The 27,386-nt window shown below is 42.8% G+C and overlaps 1 protein-coding gene across 1 annotated transcript in view; it reads right to left on the bottom strand.

Moving 5' to 3' along the window:
- The window catches only part of st6galnac3 (ST6 (alpha-N-acetyl-neuraminyl-2,3-beta-galactosyl-1,3)-N-acetylgalactosaminide alpha-2,6-sialyltransferase 3), a 116,766-nt gene that overhangs the window by 37,536 nt on the left and 51,844 nt on the right, over positions 1-27,386 (bottom strand). The window contains exon 3 of the mRNA XM_067363700.1: positions 23,922-24,331. Within this exon, the coding sequence (XP_067219801.1) occupies positions 23,922-24,331 (410 nt within the window). The remainder of the gene's footprint in view (positions 1-23,921; positions 24,332-27,386) is intronic.

The raw sequence follows: 27,386 nt of genomic DNA, 5'->3' as shown, positions 1-27,386 counted from the left end.
CCCCTTGTTTCCTCATTTATCTTAGTCTGCCTCTGTAATAGATCCCGGATTCTGTCTAAGTTTGTTGGTTGTTATTTGAGTTTCTCAACTTAGTTTATGTGGTGATCTCCCATGGTGTTCATGCCTTGTCTTATCTGGAGTTCATGTTATTGCCATGCCTGGATTCATGCCTTGCTAATCTGTGGACTATTTCATCATGCCTGGAACTAAGTTTGTATTCATGTGACTGTTTTAGTGTGGAATAAACTGCTTGCATAACAGCTTGCATCATTGCCCTTCTTCATTTGAGACAACACAGCAGACATTATAGACGTAATAAGCAGCAAATATCTCACATAAAGTGAAATATACACACAAGCTTTCTTTTTTATTAAAGGTGCCCTAGAACTTCTTTTTAAAAGATGTAATATAAGTCTAAGGTGTCCCCTGAATGTGTCTGTGAAGTTTCAGCTCAAAATACCCCATAGATTTTTTTTTTAATTAATTTTTTTAACTGCCTATTTTGGGGCATCATTAACTATTTACCGATATGTAGGTTTGCGGCCCCTTTAATTCTCGTGCTCCCCCTCCCCCGGAGCTCGCGCTTGCCTTGAACAGCATAAACACAGTTTACACAGCTAATATAAACCTAAAAATGGATCTTTACAAGATGTTCGTCATGCATGCTACATCAGATCATGTAAGTATAGTATTTATTTGGATGTATTACATTTGATTCTGAATGAGTTTGAGGCTATGCTGCGTGGCTTACGCTAACATTACACACTGTTGGAGAGATTTATAAAGAATGAACTGTTATTTCAAATGTTTCCAGGCATGCCTATATGCTTTTCAGAATGCCTCAAGCGCACTGCAGGTCAAGAACCAACTGATCAGCTTTGGCCTTTCCGTAACAACATCAAAAGTTCAGCCGGGTTTCATTTCTCATCTCCATAAATATATCTAGTAAAGCTAATGCAAGGGCTGGAAATCAATTAATCCTTTCTGATACTTCCTCGTCATCTTGTAGAGTGCAGTTCATGGTTGCATAGCAACGACAGATGTCACGGGAGCGAAAACGCTTTGGAAAGGAGGAGAAACGTGTTATACGCGTTTTTAGACACAACATGTGAATGCCCCCAAACATGGTGAATACCTTCAGATTAATGCTGTGTTGAATCAAAAGTCAGTGCCGACTGTATTGAACTGCGTATGTGCATGATGAGATAAGGTCCTTGTCGCAGGTCCTAGCAGATAAATACAACTGTAAAATGCTCACTGCTGTTCACCATGCAAGAATGACTGAAAAATGTCAGGAATCGATAAACAGAATCAAAATGCGCATAGTGTACCGAAGACCCGGTTCTTTGAAATTTGGAACCAGTTCTAAAATGGAACCGGTTCTCAATACTGAACCCTAGCTAACACACAGGCAGAACCAGGTATCTGGTTACAGGATACATGAAGAGTGATAAGACTATTTACGATTGTAATGAATTTGCAGAGACTCTCACTTAATTCTTGAAAAGGACAAATAAACCCTTTTAATCCTATATATTCTATATATAACCATTTGAGAAATGTATAAAAATGTTTCCAATTTTCCCCTCTCATGATTTTCCTTTTATGGGGTTTGGCCTATGTATTAATTCTCTCTTTTGAACTCTTTTGTATTAATGATTCAGAGTTGCATACTATGGTTAACTAAAATCACATGGGTAGCATGTTTGGTCTCTATGAACTCCAATCTTCGTTCTCGATTTGTTCATTTACATTACATTTTGCTAACTCTGTGACACATTAGTATTATAAGAGTCTAGAAAGTTCTTATCTCAAACACCCAATCAAATGTCTTATGCTAATATTCTGCCAGAGGACAAAGAGTCGTAAAAAAGCTCCCTCCAAAGGAACAACTCCTTATTGGCTCAGTCAGCTCCAGAGGGTTTGACATCTTCACACTTTAAAAATCACTGATCACAAGATCATGGGAGTTCTTTCTCTGATAAACTCTGATGTGAAGATGATGCTGAGCTAGAAGACTTCTAAGGAACCCCAAGCTTATGCCAGGCTGCAGCCTTGTCTTTCCATTCACCAAAGATCCTATAACTCCAACTGGTTATCTCTCATCAAGACAACATCAGCAAAGATCAGCGGGAGCCTCCACAAATTGCATCAGTACAGTTTAATTCAAATGGGTGAGACATGCAAGTATCAAACTCTCATTATTTGATACATTAAGTATCCTTACCCCCCTTTTAAAGAAGGGCGTGTTAGAACTAAACTGATGGTTTGCTCAAGGCTGTTGACCTGCTGAATTTCAAACAATGCTATAACTTCTTGCTAGAGCCCGACCGATATGGATTTTTGGGGGCCGATGCCGATATTAACTCGAAAAGAGCCGATTTATAAGCCGATATTTTGATTTTGAAAATAAACTTGATATTAGACCCATTTCCTATAAACTACACTTACACAACATTCAATAGCAAAATATCTGCCTGTTCTATGTATGTGGGCTGTATAAACCATTTTCCAGAAGGGATTATGTTAAAAAAAGCCTTAGATTACAGTCTCAATGACTAAACAATTGCACATCAAAAGTATATATTTTTTAATGATCAAACTGGTTTTAAACGTTTAACAGTTTTACTTACTTCCAGGTGAAGCTGGTTTTAACAGTCTGTGTACAGAATATTTAGAAGTGATAATGATAGGACCGTTAGCTAGAACAACCACACTGTTTTTATATACAGTGTATGAACTAAATCTACAATCATGGCGTACCGCAAGTCTGTGAGACCCCCCGCAAAGAATGAGATGGGGCCCCTCCCACAAGCAGTGATGTCATGTGTTAAAATTTGTTGTGCACCTGCGTCCATCTGCCCCACAGTTTACAAAAACTGATTTAACAGTGAGTCATGTGGTGAATTATCATTGCATTGATTCATTTGATGTTATTATCGAATAATATTATCCTAGCTATAGCCTATATGATAGGCCTATATAATGTTTAGTGATTTTGATATCGTAGACTAAAATATAATATAATAAATATTTAAGATAATTTATTCATTAAACCCAAAGGAGCGCCAAGAGAATGGATAACAGCCGCAACGAGCACTAGCCATGATTTCAGAAACAACACATTCCAGCGGATAGATCGCCTCTTATTTAACACAGACCTACACATTTATTATCAAATGGAGATGTTTCTTTCTATTAGGTACAGTTATTCGCCAAGTTTAAATTAATGTTTGAGACGTTTCAGAAAGATTTTCGCAGAGAGAAAAAAGTAGACCATTTGTAGTCTTGCACTAATCTGTAGGCTATCGCCAAAAATGACGGAAGGCCTGTTTTAAGTTGTTTCAGCTGTCATGAGGAGAAAATCAGAACGCGCCGACGCTTTCGTCAGCCAGAGGGATAAAAATGTAGCCAATTTAGTTTCATATATATTTAAATATTGGGTTATTGCCTAATATATTTTTTGTAAGATGTCACCAATGTTGATTATGAAAAGTGAATAGTCGGGAGACATATGCAGCAGGTTAGACATGTTTGACCACTTCATTAAGTTTTGTTTTATAGTAAGTCTTTCTTTAAAGTGAATTTCGTTTTGTAGAAATTGTATCTTAATTTCAATCAATGTTTCATCAACCAATTGCCTATATTTAATAAATAAGGATAAACCAAGAACGTCGGGTGTGGAATGGATTGTGTAACAAACAAACTCATGTTTCTGCGCGGCCTTTGAATAAGGCTGACGCAATAGATGTCTTTCTGTTTTTATTAAATGTCTTTATTACTTTATTAGATGTCTTTATTACTTAATTAATTGATAAGATATTTTTGGTCTAACAATATATTTTAGCTGGTCTAAATTCTAAGTTAGACACAAATTTGCGTATAGGCGTGTATATAAGGTTCCCTTCTAGACAAGCACGTAAATTGCTGTTTCGGCCGCAAATTTTCAGTAATTTCAATCGGTGCATCAAATGATGTATAGGCCTAAACTAAATTCATGTAGTTACAGTAAAATAATAAAGAAATAACTAGACTTATGGCTAGGCTACATTTGGAAAATAACTTAAGACATTCCGGTAGCTGACCATTATCAGAGCTGACGATGGGGTAAATATAGTTTGGGCAATATATAATAATATAAATAACAATAATAATGTCTCAGCAATGACCGAACATATTTATTTGTCTCGGCACACATCCGCTAACAGTAGCACAGCACATCAAAGCTTGCTGTTGTCTTGGCTACCTTACAAACGGCGATGGAAACAACAGTGAATTTTCCCCCTTTTGTGGTAATTTAGCCCTAGTTTCTATAATCTTCTGCTTGTATTTTTGGGCTTCAGTTGGATGCTTTATTTTTATCTTTAGTCAATTGAGTTCAGTTCTAAAAAAAAAAAAAAGCAAAGGCTATAAAGTAGTCTAGCCTAAACAGGTGAATCTTCAACGGGGCCCATCATAGGGTGGGGGCCCCCACGCACCGCGGGGGCTGCGGGGGTGTCCCGTACGCCACTGATTTCACATGACGAACGACAGACTCACCGTCAAAGAGTATATCTCCGTGGCTCGGCTGATAGCTTTCTTCTGTAGTAGATTTCTGCCGCTGTTGTCAACTGGGGAGTTGCAGAGCTCTCTCTGGTGGGCAAACTATGCAACACTCATAACATGAGTGAAGCATGAGACTCTGTTTCTCATGTTTCATCGGCCGTTATAAACACTGATGCCGATTTAAATGCAATTAGCTCATATCGGCCGATATATCGGTCGGGCTCTACTTCTTGCTTTCCTGTATTGTGCTTCAGCTCTCTCTTTCCTTTGGTAAACTGTGTGCATGTATGTGTGAATGAATGAATGTTAGGAGTTTAATTGTTTAGTCTAGTTAATAAAGTCGTCCGTGTTTCATGCTCATATACTGGAGTCCCTAATCATGCAGATTTTGACTACATGCTCATATTACTGTACAGTAAAAATGTTATTTCCCATAATCCAGAAATGAACATTTCTTAAAATTAATAAACAATTAACCAAGCGTTCACTGGACAAACAGGTTAATTGACTGTAATATTAACTTTACTAAATTAAGTTAAATCTATGAACTGATCCAAATATTTATAATCAATTATAACTAATTATAATTAATTATTCATATTTCTTCTAAGCTAATTTGCTACAAACTGCAGAAATGAACACTATTGGCAAAAAAGTGTAATGCTTACTTCCACAGAAGATGAAGATGATGATTTAATAACATAAGATTTATTACAATACTCAGAATAACCAGCCAACCTGCGAGGCTATTGTACAGACAACAATCGACAATGAACATGAAACAAGGAGGAACTTAAATACACAGAGATGATTAACTAAAAGACAAACAGCTGCGATGATCAGTGTAATGTCCATGTTGAATGATCACTGGATTGAACGCAAAGACAAGAAAACACATGTGATGAATGTAAACAAGCTAGAGTGTGAATGCACTGAACTAAATTGAACATAACTGTGACAAAAAGACCAATATAACTGTGACAAAAAGACTAACAACTTTTATTCATGTTTTATTCCTGAGACACATATCACAATAAAAGAGCTCAAAGACTTGTAGAAGCAAGCAAAAATGGCATGGTGCTTTAGTTAATGTGTTTTTATCTCACGTTTTATTTTGTTTAGGTTAGGGTTCTGGCAGGGTTCAGAGTAGGTGTATGTTATTTTAACGCAGTAATTAACCTTTTACCGCCACTCACTGGACATTTCATTTACGAACTGCCACAATAAATGCAACAACCATCATAATAAAATGTTGTGAGATTCACTTTCATCTGTTTTCATCTCTTAGCACTGCTCACTGGACATTTGTGCAATATCATTTTGCAAAAAAATGTTGCCACATTTTTCCAAAGAGTCTGGGTTGGTAACTTCCTGTCTTAAGTCTGGTTAAACAGTGATTTTACTATAGCATTTTTTGTAATGTCTACTGTTAGAACTGACAATCAGCCTCAGATTGCTTCCACTTAGAATAGTACAGTATCAGGAGACCTCACAATGGCTCAAACTGAGCACAGTCATTCTCCTGGAATCCTTAAGCTTTCATTCATCATGTGCAACATTAGAGCTGTCATCACACATATCTGAAATGTCATTGCTGTTCACAATCAGATGGGTGGATGTCTGACACTCAGAATAATGGAGTGTCTTTCACTCGCTTCCTCTGCAGCTGGGTTCACACTGTTGGCCTGATTGATGGTTCACACTGGACTAATGAGACAGAAATGGATGTTCTGATGTACTCTTGGGATTTCATTCAGTGTCTGACAGGCATTCAAATCTGGAATTAAGTGCTGAACAATGTGAAAACTGAGATTAATAATAAAGAGAGATTAATAATAAAGCACACATGCATTCAATTGTCTATAGCATATAATGAGCAAATCATCAGCATTTTACTAGTTTCCATTTCTGAATGAAACTACAGTTCCCTTTAATTCAGTCATGAATGTCAACCAGTGGTGTAATGTACTTGAGTCTTTATATTTTTGTCAACTTTTACTTTTACTCCACTACATTTCCTAAACAAAATGTATACTTTTACTGCGATACATTTTCCCAAAGCATTTTTGTTACTTGCTACAAAATACTAACCCGATTCCAAAAAAAGTATGATGTGGAAGTTTCAAATTTCAATATTTTATTCAGATTACAACATATGACAAATCAAATGTTTAAACTGAGAAAATGTATAATTTTCAGTGAAAAATAAGTTGATTTTAAATGTCATGACATCAACACATCTCAAAAAAGTTGGGACAAGGCCATGTTAAGACCAGTCTATAAACATGAAAAAATCTGTTGGTCCAGATGGATGTAGTGCGGGTCTTTTAAAGAATTTTGCACATGAGTTGGCTCTGGTGTGGCAATCAGTATATCAAGCTTCAGTTGACACACATACTGTCCCTGTGTTATGGAAGACCTCATATATAAAACCATTATCTAAAGTCTCATGTCCAAGAGAATACAAAGATTTTAGACCAATGGCCCTTACTTTAGTAATTGTGAAATGTCTTGAAAGATTGTTACTTCTGCACTTAGTTCAGATGGTAAAAGATACACTTGATCCTTGGCAGTTTGCCTATAAGAAAGGTTGTAGTACTGAAGATGCAGTTGCTGCTCTGGTGCATATAATCTCTAAGCATTTAGATAAATCCAATACAACTATAAGAACCCTGTTTTTAGATTTATCTTCTGCATTCAGTACCATAAAGGTTGACATATTGGTGTCAATATGTCAACCTATTCCTCACGAATAGAGTTCAGAGAGTTAAAGTGAATAAAACGTTGTCATCTGCTATCATAACAAATGTCGGAGTACCCCAAGGTTGTGTCAGCTCTGCCATACTTTTCACCTTGTATACAGATGACTGTCGAACTGACAAGTTATATCAGTATATTTTAAAGTATTCTGATGACACCGTGTTAATATCTGTGTTGAACGATTCGGACAGTGCTGGGTTTTATCAACAGGGTGTGACTAATTTGCTTGAGTGGTGTGAGAACAATGATCTTGTCATTAACACAAGTAAATGATCGACGATATGTTGACATGGAAAGATCACATTAATGCTCTCTGTAAAAGAACAAAGCAGATAATCTATTTTCTAAGTTTTAAGAATCTATTTTCTAATCTATTTTAAGTTACATGACACAACTTATTATAATAATTTGTTAAGACTGGCTAATAATATAATTTCTGATCCTAATCATGTCCTGCATAATGAGTTTGAATTATTATCATTCAAATCGGAGGTACAGAATCCCAAGATTCAAAAAAACTGAAACTGAAACACTCGTTTGTGCATCAGGCGATCGTTGAGCTAGATAAGACACTTAATCATAAATCAAGAATATTGTAAATGTGCTGTGTTGTTCTTTTTTTGAGTGTGTGGATTAAGTGATGTTGTGTAAGAGATGATTGTTGCAAACATGGAAAATACTGTAATGCATGAAAAATTTCAGACATATTCTGATAATAAAGTATCATATCAAATCATGTTTACAACTGTGTGGCATCCCCTCTTCATTTTATAAACGTCTGGGGACTGAGAAGACAAGTTGCTCAAGTTTAGGAATAGGAATGTTGTCCCATTCTTGTCTAATACAGGCTTCTAGTTGCTCAACTGTCTTAGGTCTTCTTTGTCGTATCTTCCTCTTTATGATGCGCCAACTGTTTTCTATGGGTGAAAGATCAGGACTGCAGTCTGGCCATTTCATTACCCGGATCCTTCTTCTACGCAGCCATGATGTTGTAATTGATGAAGTACGTGGTCTGGCATTGTCATGTTGGAAAATGCAAGGTCTTCCCTGAAAGAGACGACGTCTGGATGGGAGCATATGTTGTTCTAGAACTTGGGTATACCTTTCAGCATTGATGGTGCCTTTCCAGATGTGTAAGCTGCCCATGCCACATGCACTCATGCAACCCCATACCATCAGAGATGCAGGCTTCTGAACTGAGCTTCTGTCCTTGTCCTCTTTAGTCCGGATGACATGGCGTCCCAGTTTTCCAAAAAGAACTTCAAATTTTGATTCGTCTGACCACAGAACAGTTCCCTTTCGTGGGAACTATCGACGCTACGTCAACGACGTGATGGGAATCCTCTGCATTTTTGTGTTCGTGAAGCACTATTGTATCTAACCAATGAGAGAACGCGACGTCAGAGGCGGGTGACGTCACGGACCGGAACCTACAAAGCATGCCCGGAAACAAAGAGCGCTAGCTTCTGTTGTCTTCAGTAAGCGCTATTTGTATCTTGTCTGTCTTATTTACTGTTGTTTGTCTACCATCTCGCCAAAAAAAAGTGATCTCTTCGTCTGAGGACAAGAGTTTCCAGAAAGTGAATAAGACACATACACAATATATATATATATAATGACGGAAAGCCAGCGTTTCACTAAGTGTGCGCCTCCCTGTCCGCGATTCATCGTGGCGGGGGACACACACGACATGTGTGTGAAGTGCCTGGGAGTTGAGCACGCACAGGCAGCTCTCGAGGGGGCTGTCTGTGTGCACTGCGAGCGGCTCACTCTCAGGGCGCTGCGCTCACGCCGGGCGCTCTTCGAGGAGGGCGCCGCGGCGAGTGTTCCCCGCGGGTCTGGTCCCGCTGCTGCCGAGGCACGGCGAAGGCTGCACTCGTGGGGTTCACAAATGGATCTAGCAGAGGGGGGAGAGACGGGCTTTGCCTTATCGCTCCCCTTACCTGCTAGATCTAGTGTCTCTCCTTTGGTGGTGGAAGCACGCGCTGCGGTTTCTTCCCCTCAAAGGGAGGCACCGACACTGAACATATCGTCCTCCGAGGAGGTCGATGTGGAAGGTGTCGAGGGTGGTGATGAGGGACCGTCATCCTCATCTCCAGCCCATGAGGAGCTTATGGAGGTAGTGACCCGGGCAGTAGAGAAACTAAATATAAGCTGGCCCGCGGAGGAAAGCGTTCCTAAAGTTAAAAGCAAGTTGGATGAACGCTTCCTCCCAGCTAGGTCACTACCCCAGCGTCGGGGACTGCCGTTCTTTCCCGACCTCCACACCGAGGTGTCGAGGTCGTGGATTAGACCTGTGCAGTACCGTGTCTTCAGCCCTCAGACATCAATGTACAGCAATATTACTGGGCTGAAGCAACACGGTTATGGGGCGATGCCTCGGGTTGAAGAGACGCTTGCGAGCTATCTCTCGCCCGAGTCTGCATCGTCCCTGAAATCCCCGACGTTGCCCACCAGACCTTTAAAGCAAACATCGAATCTGGTGGGCAAGGCTTATTCGGCAGCGGGTCAGGCTGCGGCATGTCTGCACACTATGTCAATACTGCAGGCATACCAAGCTGACCTGCTGGGGGAGATTGACGAAAGTGGGGAGGTAACCTTCGAAACCATTCAGGAGTTGAGGAAGGCCACAGATTTAGCTCTCCGTGCTACCAAGGAGACGGCCAAGTCAGTAGGCCGCTCTATGGCAGCCCTGGTGGCCACGGAGAGACATCTGTGGCTCAACCTAGCTGATATTAAGGAGAAGGATAAACACATCCTTATGGATGCGCCGCTTTCCTCCGAGGGCCTGTTCGGCGACGCAGTTAATACTGTCGTCGACAGGTTCGAGGAGGCGAAAAGCAGAAAGCGGCGTTCCATAGGTTCCTCCCCCGAAAATCTCATCCCCCTGAGGCTGCTGGGCGGGGGCAGCCTCAGCCGATAGCCGGCTCCTCGGGACACAGGTCCCAGCAAAAGGCTAGTGTGGCCGCCCGTGCTCCCCCGCGGAAAGCTTGGGGACCGGAGCGTGCTGCACAGCCGAAGCCTTCCGGGGGTAGGGCGGATCTGAGGACCGTCATTATTTCCCGGAAGGCTTCCCAAAAGAAATCCTGACGCTCATGGGCCAGGGTTTCTGAGGGCAGCCCCTCCGAAGGGGTTCGACGATTAATTTCTATCGTTCCCCATCGGTGCCCTCAAGGGACTGTTCTGCCAACCCTGCCACCCAGTGTGCGACAGGGCGCAGCAGTCTCTGTCGATCCTCCGAGGAGGTTCGGCCAGCACGTGATTCGCTTATCTGCCGGTGCGCCGCGTCAGATAAACGAGCCAAGTGCTCAAAAAACACCAGAGACCAGTCTCGAGAGGCTGGTTCCCTTAGTAGAATTTTTGGAGGAATGGAAATGTCTTCCGAATATTTCGAAATGGGTGCTGCTCATGGTAGAACAGGGCTACAGAATTCAGTTCGGTTCTCGTCCGCCCAGGTTCAGTGGAGTGATTCACACGGTGGTAGCTCCAGAGCAGTCTCTGGTAATGGAACAAGAGGTTACGACGCTTTTGCAAAAAGGGGCTATAGAACGGGTTCCCTCTCCCAGCAAAATGTCGGGCTTTTACAGCCGCTACTTCATTGTTCCAAAGAAGGATGGGGGTTGCGTCCGATCATAGATCTTCGTATGCTAAATCGATCTGTGAAGAAGTTGAAGTTCAAGATGCTTACACTCAAACAGATTATTCCACAGATCAGATCCGAGGACTGGTTTGTGGCGATAGATCTGAAGGACGCATATTTTCACATTTCCATCCATCCTTCTCACAGGAAGTTCCTCAGGTTTGCTTTCGGGGGCGAAGCATACCAATACAAGGTTCTTCCCTTCGGCCTATCACTATCACCCCGCACGTTCACGAAGTGCGTGGATGCAGCCTTGGCTCCTCTGAGACTCCAGGGCATCCGCGTGCTGAACTATATCGACGATTGGTTGATTTTAGCTCAAACAGAACGTCTGGCAGCTCAACATCGAGATGTTGTGTTGTCGCACATGAAGAAGCTTGGGCTGAGGCTCAACGCCAAGAAAAGTGTGCTGGTTCCGAGTCAGGTTGCCAACTATCTTGGGGTAATCTGGGATTCGATCACGATGCGGGCGCAATTGACTCCCGCTCGTGTGACTTCCATTCTCGGGGCCGTGAATGGGGTGAAGTTAGGCCGGTCACTCACTGTAAAACAGTTTCAGAGACTGTTGGGTCTGATGGCGGCTGCGTCCAACGTTGTTACTTTTGGCCTTCTGCACATGAGACCCTTACAGTGGTGGCTCAGGACCAAGGGGTTTTCTCCGAGGGGAAATCCTTTTCGCATGATCAAAGTCACGTGGCGGTGCCTTCGTGCTCTGGTCATGTGGAAAAAGCCTTGGTTCCTGTCCCAAGGACCCGTGTTGGGAACTTCATGTCGTCGCGTAATGCTTACGACAGATGCGTCCCTCACGGGCTGGGGAGCGATCATGAGTGGTCGCTCAGCTCAAGGTCATTGGGAGGTACACCAGCTCTCCTGGCACATAAATCGGCTGGAGATGCTGGCAGTGTTTCAGGCTCTGAAACACTTCCTCCCCGACCTGAGGGGCCACCATGTGTTGGTTCAGACAGACAACACTACGGTGGTCTCCTACATAAATCACCAAGGGGGATTGCGGTCTCGTCCACTATGCAAACTGGTCAGTCACATCCTCCTGTGGACCCAAGGGAAGTTACTCTCGCTAAGGGCGGCGTATATTCCGGGGTATTTGAATATGGGGGCGGACGCTCTGTCGAGGCAGAGCGCGAGTCCGGGGGAATGGAAGCTTCACTCAGAAGTAGTGGAGCTCATATGGAGAACATTCGGTCGAGCGGAAGTCGATCTTTTTGCCTCAGAGGAGTCAACTCAATGCCCTCTGTGGTACTCTCTGAGGCATCCAGCTCCTCTGGGGTTGGATGCCATGTTACAGACGTGGCCGAGGCGACGCCTGTATGCTTTTCCCCCAGTCTCTCTGCTCCCGGGGGTTCTGGACAAAGTCCGTCAGGAAGGGGCAGACCTGATATTGGTGGCTCCTTTCTGGCCAACGAGAATATGGTTTGCGGACCTAGTATCGCTTCTTCACGGCTCTCCTCTGGAGCTTCCAGTCAGACAGGATCTCCTGTCCCAAGCGGGCGGCATGATTTTACATCCCCGTCCGGAAATGTGGAAACTGTGGGCCTGGCCCCTGAGGGGGCAAGGCTCATAGAGTCTGGTCTCCCAACCGAGGTTGTGGAGACCATCCTTCAGTCCAGAGCTCCGTCTACGAGGAAGCTTTATATGTATAAGTGGAAGGTGTTCTCTACATGGTGTAGTCATCTTAAGGTGGACCCTGTCCATTGTTCTATCAGCTGTGTGCTTCGGTTCCTTCAAGAAAGGCTTTCAGAAGGCCTAACTCATTCCACACTAAAAGTGTATGTGGCTGCTATTTCAGCTTATCACATTCCTATGGGTGGTGTCTCGGTAGGTCGAGACCCCTTAGTTGTTCGCTTCCTTCGTGGTGCACTGAGGTTGAGGCCTTCAGTACGCCAAAAATCTCCGACCTGGGACTTAGCCATTGTGTTACAAGGGCTGGCTAAGGCACCCTTCGAGCCTTTGGAAGATGTGTCAGATAAAATGCTCACATTGAAGACTGTGTTTTTGTTGGCCATCTCATCCTTGAAGAGGATAGGTGACCTTCAAGCTCTTTCGGTTCTACCATCATGTTTAGAGTTTGCACCAGGCATGGTTAAGGCCTTTTTACATACAAGGCCTGGGTACGTACCTAAGGTCCCCACTAGGGTCCCAGGTCCTATTGTTCTGGAGGCTTTTTATCCCCCTCCGTTCACTAATCCGGATCAGGAAGAACTTAATTTGCTGTGCCCTGTGAGGGCGCTGGATGCATATGTCCACAGAGCTGCCCTGTGGAGGAAATCAGATCAGCTGTTCGTATGTTATGGGTCCCCGAGTCGAGGGGGCCCAGCGTCCAAGCAAAGGATGAGTAAGTGGGTGGTTGAGGCCATCACTTTGTCTTATAAAGCCCTGGGGCGTCCGTGCCCCTTGGATGTTAGGGCACACTCAACAAGAGGTATGGCTGCTTCAAGAGCTTATATGTCAGGGGTTCCCTTGGCTGACATTTGTGGTGCTGCTGGATGGTCATCCCAGCACACCTTCATCAGATTTTATAATCTTAATGTGAATAGAACTCCGGGTGCTTTGGTTTTACAAGATAGTAGCCAGGCACCTGGAGGCTCGGCGTAGTTGGGACAGCGTTCCCATCACGTCGTTGACGTAGCGTCGATAGTTCCCACGAAAGGGAACGTCTTGGGTTACGAGTGTAACCCTTGTTCCCTGAGTAAGGGAACGAGACGCTACGTCACGTTGCCGTACCTCCAGCATGCCTGGAGCGCTTACTTCAGACATATCACAGAAGCTAGCGCTCTTTGTTTCCGGGCATGCTTTGTAGGTTCCGGTCCGTGACGTCACCCGCCTCTGACGTCGCGTTCTCTCATTGGTTAGATACAATAGTGCTTCACGAACACAAAAATGCAGAGGATTCCCATCACGTCGTTGACGTAGCGTCTCGTTCCCTTACTCAGGGAACAAGGGTTACACTCGTAACCCAAGACGTTTTCCACTTTGCAACAGTCCATTTTAAATGAGCCTTGGCCCAAAGAAAACGCCTGCGCTTCTGGATCATGTTTAGATATGGCTTCTTTTTTGACCTATAGAGTTTTAGCCGGCAACGGCGAATGGCACGGTGGACTGTGTTCACAACAATGATTTCTGGAAGTATTCCTGAGCCCATGTTGTGATTTCCACTACAGTAGCATTCCTGTATGTGATGCAGTGCCATCTAAGGGCCCGAAGATCACGGGCATCCAGTATGGTTTTCCGGCCTTGACCCTTACGCACAGAAATTGTTCCCGATTCTATGAATCTTTGGATGATATTATGCACTGTAGATGATGATAACTTCAAACTCTTTGCAATATTTCTCTGAGAAACTCCTTTCTGATATTGCTCCACTATTTTTCACCGCAGCTCTCATGAAATTAAAAATGAGCCAATATTTGGCATGACATTTCAAAATGTCACACTTTCAACATTTGTTATCTATATTCTATTGTGAATAAAATATAAGTTTATGAGATTTGTGAATTATTGCATTCCTCTTTTATTCACAATTTGTACAGTGTCCCAACTTTTTTGGAATCAGGTTTGTAAAGTCGGAAGAACACAGACTGCAAACAAGTGCTCACACAACTGCGGCTGATTTCATTTTCCAGGTTGCGTCCGCTGCTGGAGGCTGAGAAGAGTGCGCTGTCATTATACAATACGAGAGCAGCCTCTAGCCCTCTGGAGTCTGAGGCTGATTTGGGGCCTGGAGAAGTTTTGACATGCCCTGACATTTGTGTTTTTTTCAGTTGTTCATAAACATATTAATGGAAAAAGTGTCATTATACTGCATTCAGCACAAACTAGGCTACAATAATATGTGAGGAACATGTATGTACATGTTTGTGTTTTTGAAGGAATAACATTTATGCATGGTTATTGAAAAAACAAAAAACTTAAGTCACTGAAATAAGGCCAAAAAAAGTATAGTAAATCTGTGTTTACAATACTTTAGGGTATTGGAGGTTGTAGACTAGAGTTTTTGCTTCAGAATTATGTAAAAAGTATGCTGCCTACTAGCCTGGTAATACCAGACTCTGCTACTTCACTTTGCTTCGTAGACAGAGTCTGGAATGGCATAATAGAGAAGTGTTTTCTCTCTCGCTAGGTCGCGCTTGTCTGAAGTTTAAAATCATTGGTTACCCGTAAGCCAATCAGATACGTTTAGTTATGACGTATGTACAGCCGCATCGAAGCACAGACATCATGCATCGAACTCAAATCTATGATTGAACTTCCACTGTAAACCTGTTGTAAACACATGATGATGCGAGCGAAATACCGGAGTGAACATGGCTGTACAGACTCAATTCTGTCATGAGTCACTCACACAATTGCATCCCGTGTCTCGTTTCCCATTTCCGCGGTCGTTTCGGTTTTCGATTTCTCTAACCTACAATTTAAAACTCAGGGCATAGCATCTCCGTCACGGCTCTCAGCCCGCCCTCTGTTCATTGATTGGCCTAGCTGTTTCCAGACCGGTGGCAAACAGAAAGCTCTGACGCTGTTTCAGACTCCGTACAGAAGCGAAATGAAATTGAGCGGAAGTAGGAAGTCTGACGTAGTCAGGCTAGCTGCCTACTCCTTCATATAAACAATATATTGATTTAGTTTTTGTAAGACACTTTTTGCCAAGAAACACAGTATGCTTGGAGGCATGAATCACCACTGAATAATGGGCCATTCTCACCTGAGAAGACAAAAGAATTGCATAGTAATGAGCTGAAATGACTTGCATATTAATGAGGCATTTCAGTCAGGTAGGCTGTGGAAAAAAAACCTTCTGTGATGTCTCAAGCTCATCATGATGCAGAAAAATGAAACATACAGAAAAATATTATTACAATATAAAGTAATGGTTTTATATTATACTTTAAAATATAATGTATTTCTGTGATGCAAAGAGTCTGAATATAGGCTTTTAGTTTAAAAGCATGCACATTTGGAGACATATTGGATTCTCATATGCTTATGTCAATTTTCTATACAGAGGAGTTATATTTATTTCATATTCATTGTCATTTTCTATACAGAGGAGTTATATTTATTTCATATTCATTGTCATTACTATGCGCGCTGGTGTTTTCAATTCTTACTTGAAGTCGGAGGGCGCTCTCTGTGCATTTTTAGTCCACAAATTCATCTAAAAGAAGAAGAGGCTATTCCATGAATGGAGTTTCCAATTCATACTGCAGCCGGAGGGCGCTAAAGAAACAAAAACTCAACTAAAATTCATCTATATAAGAAAAGAAAACAGGAACTAACTGCATGTCTTCTAGAGCTCGCTAACCATGACTTTTACATCCAGATAAACACTTTTCAAGACAATAAATACACAATTGAGACGATGAATGCATGTATTGTCTCTGAATTTGTGTCTGAATAGTGTTGGCTCCGTGGGCGTGGCTGCATTAGCGGATAATGAGCTGAATCACAGACTTCTGACATGGCTCTCTTTTCACACAGATTACATAAACACAGAAGGTTGTAACCTGACATCTTAATGATTTTTTAGACATGAGTGTAATTTTTCTGTGATTAGTATTCACTAAGTTACAGTTAATTTTCTGAGAACTATCAGATTGGACTTCGTTCAGAGGGAGAGGTGAAATCACATTTGTTTTTACTCTGAGTGTATACAAATAAAAGAAGATATTCTATAGTTTCAATTGATATATTACTAATGTCTCTATGACAAAAAGTCTGTTTTGCTGCAATGTGAAAAAAAACCCTGCAAAACGCACCGGCGCGTTTTCAGACCTCAGAGTGCTAGAGGCGAAATAAAAACTGCTACGGATGCCTTGTATAGTTTGTTTTGACACGTGACGTGAGGCTGCGCACTGTACGGAGCGGGACACTTCAAAAATGGATTTAAAACAAACAACAAAACAGTATGTTATACAGTGTACACTACAGTACATGTTTTCATATCATTATAAAGTAATTAGTTAGACGCTGCATTAGTGGAGAACAGTAGTATGTTTGCCACTGACGCTGAGAGGATGCTAACATTAGTACCTCAAGCAGTTAAAACAATGTGACAAAAATACCAACTGTTTAATGTCATGATTGTTACCATTCATTTGCATTAGTTTATATCCATTTGTTCGCTGTTATGCATTCATTATCCAGTGAAATTGCATATTTAAACTGTATCTCGATCATGTAGCAACAGAAACATTTATCAGAAATGTATTTGATTTGTTCTTTTTATTGGCACCGTAACACATATCATGATCAAGTTTTCTAAAATAGAGGCAAATAATGTGTGAAAGTATACATATAATAGACCGTTGCTAAGCTTTTGTGAGTAAAGTTGGCAATTTTTAAGCATGACTGTTATTAAATGGTAACACTTTACAATAAGAGTCCATTTATAAATTAAAAGGTTAATACATGTATTGTTCATTGTTCATTGTTAAAGTTGTCTCTTACATTAGTTATAGTGCACTATGAATTAAGATGGACGAATAATAATTAATATATTAGTATTTTTTATATTTAAAAATTACAATAAACATTTAGCCATTATTTAATTCAAAGAAACAAAATGTAAGAAAGAGTTACAACTGAACATAATCATGCTACTCAAACTGTGTATAGAGCAATTTTTAATTATGTTTTTGCTCATTTTACATTTACTTGTACTTTTACTTTCAATACTTAAGTATGTTTAATATCAAAAAATACTTTTCGTACCCAAGTACAAAAAATATCACAAAACTTTTACTCAAGTAACATTCAAAACAGTTACTTTAACTTCTACCAAAGTCATTTTCTGGTAAGATATCTTTACTTTTACTCAAGTATGGTTTTCAAGTACTTTATACACCACTGACGTCAACAAATAAACTGACATTATGGGATCTTGCTTGTGGGATCTTACCCAATCACTTTCGAGTGGTTACAAAACAAGCCAATGGTCATTGGCGAATGAGAATTGTTCTGCGATGGATATACGGCACATTCAGTGGTGTTTCGCCATTGATAGAACAAACCTTGCACGGATAAGTGCAGTGATCACACCCCTGGGTGCTTCAACTTAAGAGCAATTTCCTTAAAAGAGCAAGTACAGGTGACGCTGCGTCTTTTTAAAGATGGCATTCCAGCTGTGTGTTTCTGGATGCGGTCATTACCTGGCCCTGTCTGACAGCCACGATTACTGCCTCACGTGTCTGGGCTATAAGCATGCTGAAGCAGTGTTTATTGATGAAAAATTTGGAGTCCCCTCTGTTATTCCCCATTTTGGTTTCTCTGCACCGCAGAGGACCTCTTCGGTTAATACAGAGGGTGATCTGAGGATTGTAGTGGGAGCTCTCCCGCCGGGCCAGTCTCCTGGGGCCTCACACTCCTCACATACATCACAGGTTGTGGAGTTTCCAGATGAGCCTGCCGGTGCTTCTCATAGGGGATAGAGCATCTCATTTGGAGCTTCTGCAGAGGACCAGATGATTATCACTGCATCGGAAGGTAGGCTTGAGTCCTCCGGGGACGAAGACTCGCCTCCTTCGGTGAGAGTAGTGCAGGTCAGTTTGGATCCAGAATTGACTGCCATGCTTTCCTGGGCTGCTGCAAGGTCTCGCTCAAGTGGAACCCTGGTGGGGCAGCCAAGGGTTACACAGACATTCCTCAGGTGGAGCATGCAATTACGATGCATTTATTCCCACATTTCCAAGGCATGTGAGTTCTCAGCTGTGCTTACAGTGCTGTTGGACAGGCTGCCTCCGCCCTGCATGCTATGGCCCTCCTGCAAGTACATCAGGCAAAAGCACTAAAAGAGCTGCATGAGGCTAGTTCTGATCCGGGGTCGATGCAGAGGAATTGTGTATGACGACTGACCTCGCCCTCCAGGTGTCGAAAGTCACAGCGTGGGCCCGAGGCCAGATGATGTCCACCTTGGTGGTCCAGGAACGCTGAACCTGCTGAGATGAAGGAAGCCAACAGAGTTTGCTTTCTCGATGCCAGCATCTCCCAGGCTGGCCTCTTTGGCAACACTGTCAAGGACTTTGTCTTGCAGTTCTCGGCAGTACAAAAGCAGAAAGAGGCAATCAAGAACATCCTGCCCTGGCGAGATGCTGCTGCCACCAGACCAGTGAGGGCTGCACTTCCAGTATGCTGTGCACTTCACTGCCTTCCTCACTCTCATCCCCCTCTTCTTTCACCAAAGTAAGTTTCTTTGATTAGGTGATTCAGTTCGCCCAGCAGCCCCCAAGGTTCAGCGGCGTCCTGTTTACCTCAGTGGCAGACAAGGATGCACCTTGTCCTGGTGGCAAAGGATGCAATAGAGCTGGTCCCTTCAACCCTTGCTTTCGAGGGTCTGTATATCAGTATAAGGTCCTCCCCTTCGGGTTGTCCCTGTCGCCCTGCATCTTCACGAAGGTCAGGGGGCCTGCCTTTGCCCTGCTAATGGAAGTGGGCACTCTTGTTCTCAACTATCTCAACAACTGGACTGGCTCATTCTAGCTTACTCTCGAGATTTGTTGTGTGAACACAGGGACCTGGTGCTCAGGCACCTCTGCCATCTGGGTCAACATGAAGGCATGTCTCACAAACAAGCAAGTACAGTCAGTGCTGAACTGCCTGAATTAATTCATGGGGAAACAGCGGTTCCACTGAAACTATTTCAGAGGCTCCTGGGTCATATGGCATCCACAGTCACATTGCTCGGATTGATGCATACGAGACCACTTCAGCACTGGCTACACGGCCAAGTCCCGAGATGGACATGGCGCTGTGACATACATCGGGTGACCATCACACTGATCTATCATTGCACTTTCAACCCGTAGTCAAACCTTGCATTTATACAGGCTTGAGTGCCTTTCGAACAAGTGTCCAAGCATGTTGTTGTCACAGTAGATGTTTCCACGACCGGATGGGGCACTGTATGCAACGAGCATGCAGTCCTGGGTTCCTGGATAGGACCTCAACTACTGTGGCACATCAATTGCCTTGAGTTTTTAGCAGTATTGCTGGGTCTGCCCTGGTTTTGACAACACATCAACGGTGGCTTTCATCAACCATCAGGATGGTCTACGTTCTTGTCCCATGTCGCAACTCGCCTGCCATCCTCCTTTGGAGTCCGCAGTGGCTCAAGTCGCTCCATACTATTTACATGCAGGGTGAACTCAATCACGCAACTGATGTGCTCTCATGACAGCTCACTCTCACGGAGGAATAGAAGCTCCACCCCCAGGTGGTCCAGCTAATCTGGAGTTGATTCGGAGACACACAGGTAGAATTGTTTGCTTCTCTGTAGTCCTCCCATTGCAAGCTGTTTTATTCCCTGTCTAAGGAGACCCTCAGTATGCATGCACTGGCACACAGCTGCCTTTGCAAGTATGCGTTTCCCCCAGTGAGCCGGTTCGCACAGACACTGTGCAAGGTCCTGGGTCAAGGTGGGGTGGCTGCTGTCACGAGAGGGAGCAGATGAGTCGCCGCCGCTGTTTGCTGTGACCCTGCTGCTGTCCGCCATGAAAGTAAGGAGCAGGGAATGGGAAACTAGCTGCCAGCTGCTCTCAGCCGGAGGAGCTATTGCCGATCGCTGGGGGTGGAGGAGGATAGAGCATCCACCGAGCATCCAGTACCATTGCATGGCACCACAAGGAAGAGCCTCTCGGCTGGCTGAGAACAGAGCAGCAGTGTGGACCCGGACAAATATTTATTTATTTTTTTTCTCTCTCCCCTCTCTAGTCTCTGTCGCTCCTTGTGCTTCCGTCTCCTTTTCTCTGGTCTCGTCTCGTGGAGTAGAGCAAGATTGGGAGTACCCCCCGGCCTGCGAGGGGCGATGGGGGTATGTGACGAGCAGAATAGGCCTGGATTTTATGTTATGTTTTACTATGTCTGTGTGGCTGGGAGTTGGCTGTGAGGGACTGCTAGCATTTTACTGTCGTTTTGTTGTTTGTCATTTTCGTTCTGTTGTAGACAGATATTGATAAAACAAAAGATAAGCAAAACTGTTTATTTCACACTCCCCCCAAAACCAAACCGCCATTAAAATCCATTACCATCTGAGTAGACCTCAAAAGGATTCAAAAGTGTGTTAAGTGACAGGTTGCAATCTCTCGTGTCCATATACTCTACATTTAATTGTTTTCATAGAATCTAACCAGAGAGTGAAATTGGTGCAACTTCATTTGCCAAAGGAAATGAGCTGTTAAAGGATGCAAGAGACAACAATTAATTGAAATAATTACATGATTAATTACACTGTTCACCCTTCCCTTACCTGTTAACCCACCCTTAAACCTACCCATACCAAAAAACCTTTTCCTAACCTTATCCGTATCCCACCTAAATAGTAGTGTTAAAATACAACATGAATACAATAAGTTCAAAGTACCTAACAATTATTATCATTATTATTATGTAGGTACATAGTAGTTAAAGACACCTAATATAAAGTGGAATCCATGTTTGACTTCATACCTGTAGTTGAACTCTCTGTATCTGTTTCTCTGATATAACAAGGAATATAAGTTCTTCTTTTGAATTCTGCTACAGTCTTCTGTGATTTTAGACTGTATTAGCGATAATTCTGTGCCTCACAATTACACAGTCCAATCGCAGGTGTTGTCTGTAAGCGAGGTTTCTCCTAAAATGTGATTCAAAACAAAGGCTTTACTGCCAACTGTTTCCTGACATGCCGATCTGCTCTATTAAGGCTGATTTATTACTGACATTATACACACATCTGCTCATGGCCATGCATTCACTCACACTCACACTATAAGTGGCTCTCCTCTATGCAGTAAATGGCCACATCTCACCTACCGGATGTACAAACTGCAGCACACTGTTAGGGACATCACTATCTGCTTGCTTTTCCTCTAAAGGAATTGATGTAGGATAAGGGATAATCCTCTTCAGCCCTCCTTAGGAATATCTCTTATCTGTGCTATAACACAACAGCATTAAGACTATCATGTGGGGATTACTCTTGAAAGGCAGAACTATCGCAGGATTTCAGTCGGACTGATCAAATGTAATCTAAGCCTCTCCATGAAATAGAGATTTTTTGGAGGCTTTTTAGAGAGTAACAGTGAACCTGCTGACTTTGTGAGCGCTCAACTTCAAATGAAACATTCATGAGGGTGTTATGTTATGGTCTGATGACTGTAATGAGTAATATCAACAGCTGATTAATTCCTGCACTATGAGCGCACAGTGTGCCAGACTCATTAGCACACAGCAAGTGCTCTTCAGAACTCAAATAACCTTGAGAGTCCATTGATTTCTCCTGAAAACATCTCACCTTTGGTACTGCTGGGATGTTGACAACAACACAAGGAAGATTTTACCTACTCCGCCTTCCTGAGAACATGGAGTTATTAGAGTGGCATTTTACAGAACGCTACAGATTTTACAGTTATGTTGCGTATCTAAAGAGGACAACGAATACATTGGTTTTCAGGTGTGACTTTTTTGTAGGTATTGGGCTGTTACATGTGTCTAACGAATTTCATACGTGTAAGTGAAACGTAGCGCAAAGGGTGCTAAATTGAAATTTTGTAGGTAGTGCTATCGAGCCATTTTGCTACACCTAATTCTGAAATCGAGCATGTTTAGGCCCTCAAACATACGATTCATTTCAGATAAGAAGAATATCTGAATATCTACAGTGGGGTCCTCACACCATCGGTGCTTGGGCCCTAAATAAAATGTTGTGAGGTGTAACCATCACATTTTATTAATTAATAAATATAATTACATTTTTGGGGGGAAGTTACACCACATGATACTTTTCACCCTGAACTAACCTTGCCATAAAAATATTATATTTTAATATTAGACTTATTGATCAATATTTCCTGTTTTGGTTTATTTTTCTGCATTTTTCTGCATGTTAGTTGTACCACATGACTTTGAATTGTTTTTTTCTTGTTTGTTCTTTTTATTACGGAAATGCTGAAACAAATAGAACCTATTTGTAAAGTATCACAAATGTAATTCTACTCCCTTAAATTTAAATTTGAATAGCAATTATCCATCCTATTTGTTAACTCAATTAAAATTCAATTAAAATTCACTGAACTGCAATTTCAATGGTATTCTCAATTTAGTTCTGAATGGTGCACAACCCACAGATACATGTCACTGCCTGGAACCTTGAGGGTTAATGTTGTACAGTTATGCAATAAGTTTTACAGTTTTAAGGCTACATTCACAGTCACACTGTCAGTTTTTGGGATTGACAACTGCATTTACTCACAGATGTGAGTTTCAAAATGTCCCATTCACACAGCAACTTAAAGTAACATCTTGAATACTGTACAAATGTGCAACAGAAGTCAAGTCCGTATTACCTTACCAGTAACCATAGTGACAGTGATCAAAGAAATATCAAAAATGGCGATGTTCATAAAACTGAAAAGCCTCATCACTTTTGACATAAGAGTCAAATCGAGTGAGTTCCTCCATAAAATCTTCATTAACCGACAGCAGCTTTTATATCAGGGTGGAGAGCAGAGCATTTGAGTCACGTAACACAAAACTGACAGGAGCAGCTCCAGTGGAGAACAGCGATTAGATCTAAAACCTTCAGTAAGATACCGAAAGCGAAACCACACATAAAAACCAGCAACACAGGGTAGACGCGCGTTTGTGCAGCTCAGAGCAGAGCAGCTCTGTATGGCATGACAGACAACTAGTTGTCCAGTCCGGTTCTGTTCACACAGCAAGGGTTTTCTGAGAATGCGATTGTGAGTCCTGAAAATTTACGGGTCTGAGTTTGGTTATAGAATGTGGTTATTACTCTCATAAATAACTGATGTGTGTGAATGTAACCATATTAGGACTCAAATAGAGGACTGACAACCGTATTCTGTGCCGTGTGAACGTCGCAAAAGATGTTTAATGTTTAGAATCTGGGTCAGATTAATTACCTCTTCCATACACACAGTGCATCACAAACATGTCAGACTACAGGAGGTGGTTACAGTGCTCTCACCTGTCTTTGCCTGTCTCCTTCTTGAAAACTGTGTCGCAGTAATTCATGCGCTCTTCTGTGGTGACGTAGATGCGAGACTGTGGGTAGTTTTCCACCGCTTGCCGCAGCATGTTGTACACAATGCCCTTGCCATCCTGCCTCATGTTGCGCAAGGGTCCCCAGACCACATAGACAGTCTCATTCCCCTGGCCGAAGAAGTGCTGGGGTTTCTGGATTAGCAGAGGAACACTAGTGTGAGACACCACTCTCAGGTCCGTCCTGCGGCCCACGTCCCTCTCAAAGCCCCGGGTGGGTGCGTTGTTCATTCTCCATATGCAGGAGGACTGGTCGATCTCAGTCCCTGCCTCACGCCCCAGCATCTGGCCAGAGCTGGAAACTATACTGCAAACCTCACAATGCAGCTTCAACGGCTAAAAGAAAAGAAGGGAAATGTGGCTAATTAGAATTATTATTAGTGAATGATTTAAATCATGCATTGCAAGCTTTCATAGTTTATTTTACCAAATTATAGAGAATAATGATATATAAAATTACATATAAATTATATACAAAATAATGTTATTATTTTATGTAAAATTATTATAAGTGATTTTTTTTCAGACCAGCTGATTTCTTAACATGTATAAATATTTGTATGAACATAAAAAAGATGAAACAATGGCAGAAAACTGATTTATTCAAATATACATTCAATATTGAGGCACAGGTTAAGTATAAATACAATAAATATGCAATAACCTATAGTGCATATATTTAGCAAAATGCTCCTCACTTAGTTCATTTTTGTAGCTGACTATGGCATGACAGTCTTTGGGAAAGTAGCCCATTTTCGATTCATGTGAGGTTTATTGTGCTTGCAATTTCACACCATTTTAAACAGCTTATTGTACATGTAAGTTAATCATCGTTCTAAACTAAAGTTCTGCTGCACTGTAACTTGCACACGCATACAGACAGTTATTTTTCACATGCAGAACATGCGCACACAGTAGCGCAGAAATGTATTGTCAACACTGTTCTGTGATTTATCAATAAAATAGCTTAGAAACTGAAAAGTTCTAGCATATATTTCTTAATAACTCACAGCTTCACTATTAATAGAAAGACTCTGCCATATAGGTTAAATTCACACACGCAATCGCTCTCTCTCTAATACATTCTGTAATATTTTATTCTGCTAACTTATATGTATCTGATTTAGAACGAGCAGAAATCTGGAGATGGTCCTCAATGCAGAACATGAGATCTAGGGGGCGAGGTTGGATCCATATCCAACTCCTCCCACTTTACATAACACTAAACCTACCCGTCTCCACCCCCTGGATCTGGATCCTGGATTTAGTGTTCTGCAGTGAGAAGCTACTGGAAATCTGTGAGAAATATAACGACCCAAAGACAAAAGAACTGAAAAAAAAAAAAAAAAATCTGTTATGTAGGAGCAATATCCTTGTGGGCAGCACTGTGTCATATGCCATAGCTGTGTTAAAGGCAACCCGTCTTCGAGTCTCAGCTAGAGGTTCAGGCTTATTTGATCATTAATGTCGCCATCAGCGACTAGTTGATGTCAACTTGATTTTAATCACATAAATGTCAAATTAAAAGCATCTGTGTCACTCTGCATGGTTTAGGGAAACACACGCTGATGATGGAGTTCTAAGCAAAAGGACTTTAATCAGCAAACGCAGGTGATCAATATACACGGTACAACGGAGACATGGAATACTGACGTTATACAATGACGAGAACTGACAGAGACAGAGGGAGAACAGAGGGAATATATACAAGTCAAACAAAGTGGCAAACAATGCTAATTAATCGGACACACCTGGGACTAATGAACTCAAATCAGGGTAACTAAGGGAATGAACAAGTGGCGGGAAAACTGAACAAAAGAACATGTGACACAGGGGAAACCTACACAGAACACTGACATGACTCCCCCCTCCCGGAAGGCGTGACCTTGCGACTCAAACTAGTCCAACCAGGGAGGGGGGTGGGCGCTCTGGAGGTTGGTAAGGGCGTGGCTCAGGGGATAGAGAACCTCCAGAGCGGTGCCATGGCGGATTGGGCAGTTTGGGGGGCCATGGCAGGTCAGGCAGTTCGGGGGGCAATGGCGGGTCAGACAGTTCAGGGGGCCATGGCAGGTCAGACAGTTCAGGGGTTCAGAATGGTGCCGGTAGCTCAGGGGGCCATGGTGGTGCAGCCTCTGTGGCCTCGGCTCCTATGGCCACGGGTAAATGGCGCCCCAAAAAAATTACTGGGAGGAGCTATGGGTCTCTGGGCTGGAGCGGGGTCTGGAGCAGGCTCGCAGGCTGTAGCGGAGTCTGTAGTGGACTCAGTGACTGGAGCAGAGTCTGGGGTTGACTCGGGGACTGGAGCCCTCTCTGGACTCAGGATGGGAACTGGAGCCCTCTCTGGACTCAGGACGGGAACTGGAGCCATCACTGTACGCTGGTCAGGGGCTCGAGTCCTTGTGTGGGTGGCCCAAACACACACAAATGTTAGCACCAAGACAGGCACTATGATGTTGTCAGGGAAAGGAGCGAATATAAAAACTGGAGTGGGCTCATGGGCTAGAGCAGACTCAAGGGTGAGATCTATCTCGGGACTCGGGACGATGGAGGGAGTCGCCTCTGGGCTCAGGACAAAGGAGAGTGCCACCTCTGGGCTCGGAATGAAGGAGAGAGCCGCCTCTGGACTCGGAACAAAGGAGAACCATCACTGGACTGAGGTCAGGGACTGGATCCTGGGTGAGGAAGAGATGCAGAGCCGTGGCGGCAGCCATCTTGACTGAGGGCTCAGGCGTGGCGGCGGCCATCTTGCGACGAGGCTCTGGGGTGGTGGCCATCTTGCGACGAGGCTCAGGAGTGGCGGCCATCTAGTGACGAGGTTTCTGGAGTGGTAGCCATCTTGCGATGAGGCTCAGGGATGGTGACCATCCTCATCGCTGCACTGAGGACTTGGGGATTTGCTAGATGATAGCAATAAACGGATCCCCAGACACGGTCCTCAGGCAGGATGATGCAGTTTTGGTCGGTTGTTCTGTCACGCTGCATGGTTTAGGGAAACACACGCTGATGATGGAGCTCCAAGCAAAAGGACTTTAATCATCAAACACAGGGGATCAATATACATGGTACAACAGAGACATGGAATACTGACGTTATACAACGGCGAGAACCGACAGAGACTGAGGGAGAACCAAAGGGAATATATACAATAAACAAAGGGGCAAACAGGGCTAATTAATGGGACTAATGAGCTCAAATCAAGGTAACTAAGGGAACAAACAAGTGGCAGGAAAACTGAACAAAAGAAAATATGACACAGGGGAAACACTGACAATCTGAAGATGTTCTTACTTTAGAATAAGTTTGATAATTAAAAAAAAAAAAACTATCTATGCCACTATAGTACTTTAAAATAGAGTAAAGTACACTGTATTAGTGAACTGGCTAGACAATT

The sequence above is a fragment of the Chanodichthys erythropterus genome, chromosome 16 (assembly GCF_024489055.1).
Source record: "Chanodichthys erythropterus isolate Z2021 chromosome 16, ASM2448905v1, whole genome shotgun sequence".
Taxonomy (NCBI): Eukaryota; Metazoa; Chordata; class Actinopteri; order Cypriniformes; family Xenocyprididae; genus Chanodichthys; species Chanodichthys erythropterus.
This window is presented reverse-complemented; position numbering and strand designations above follow the sequence as displayed.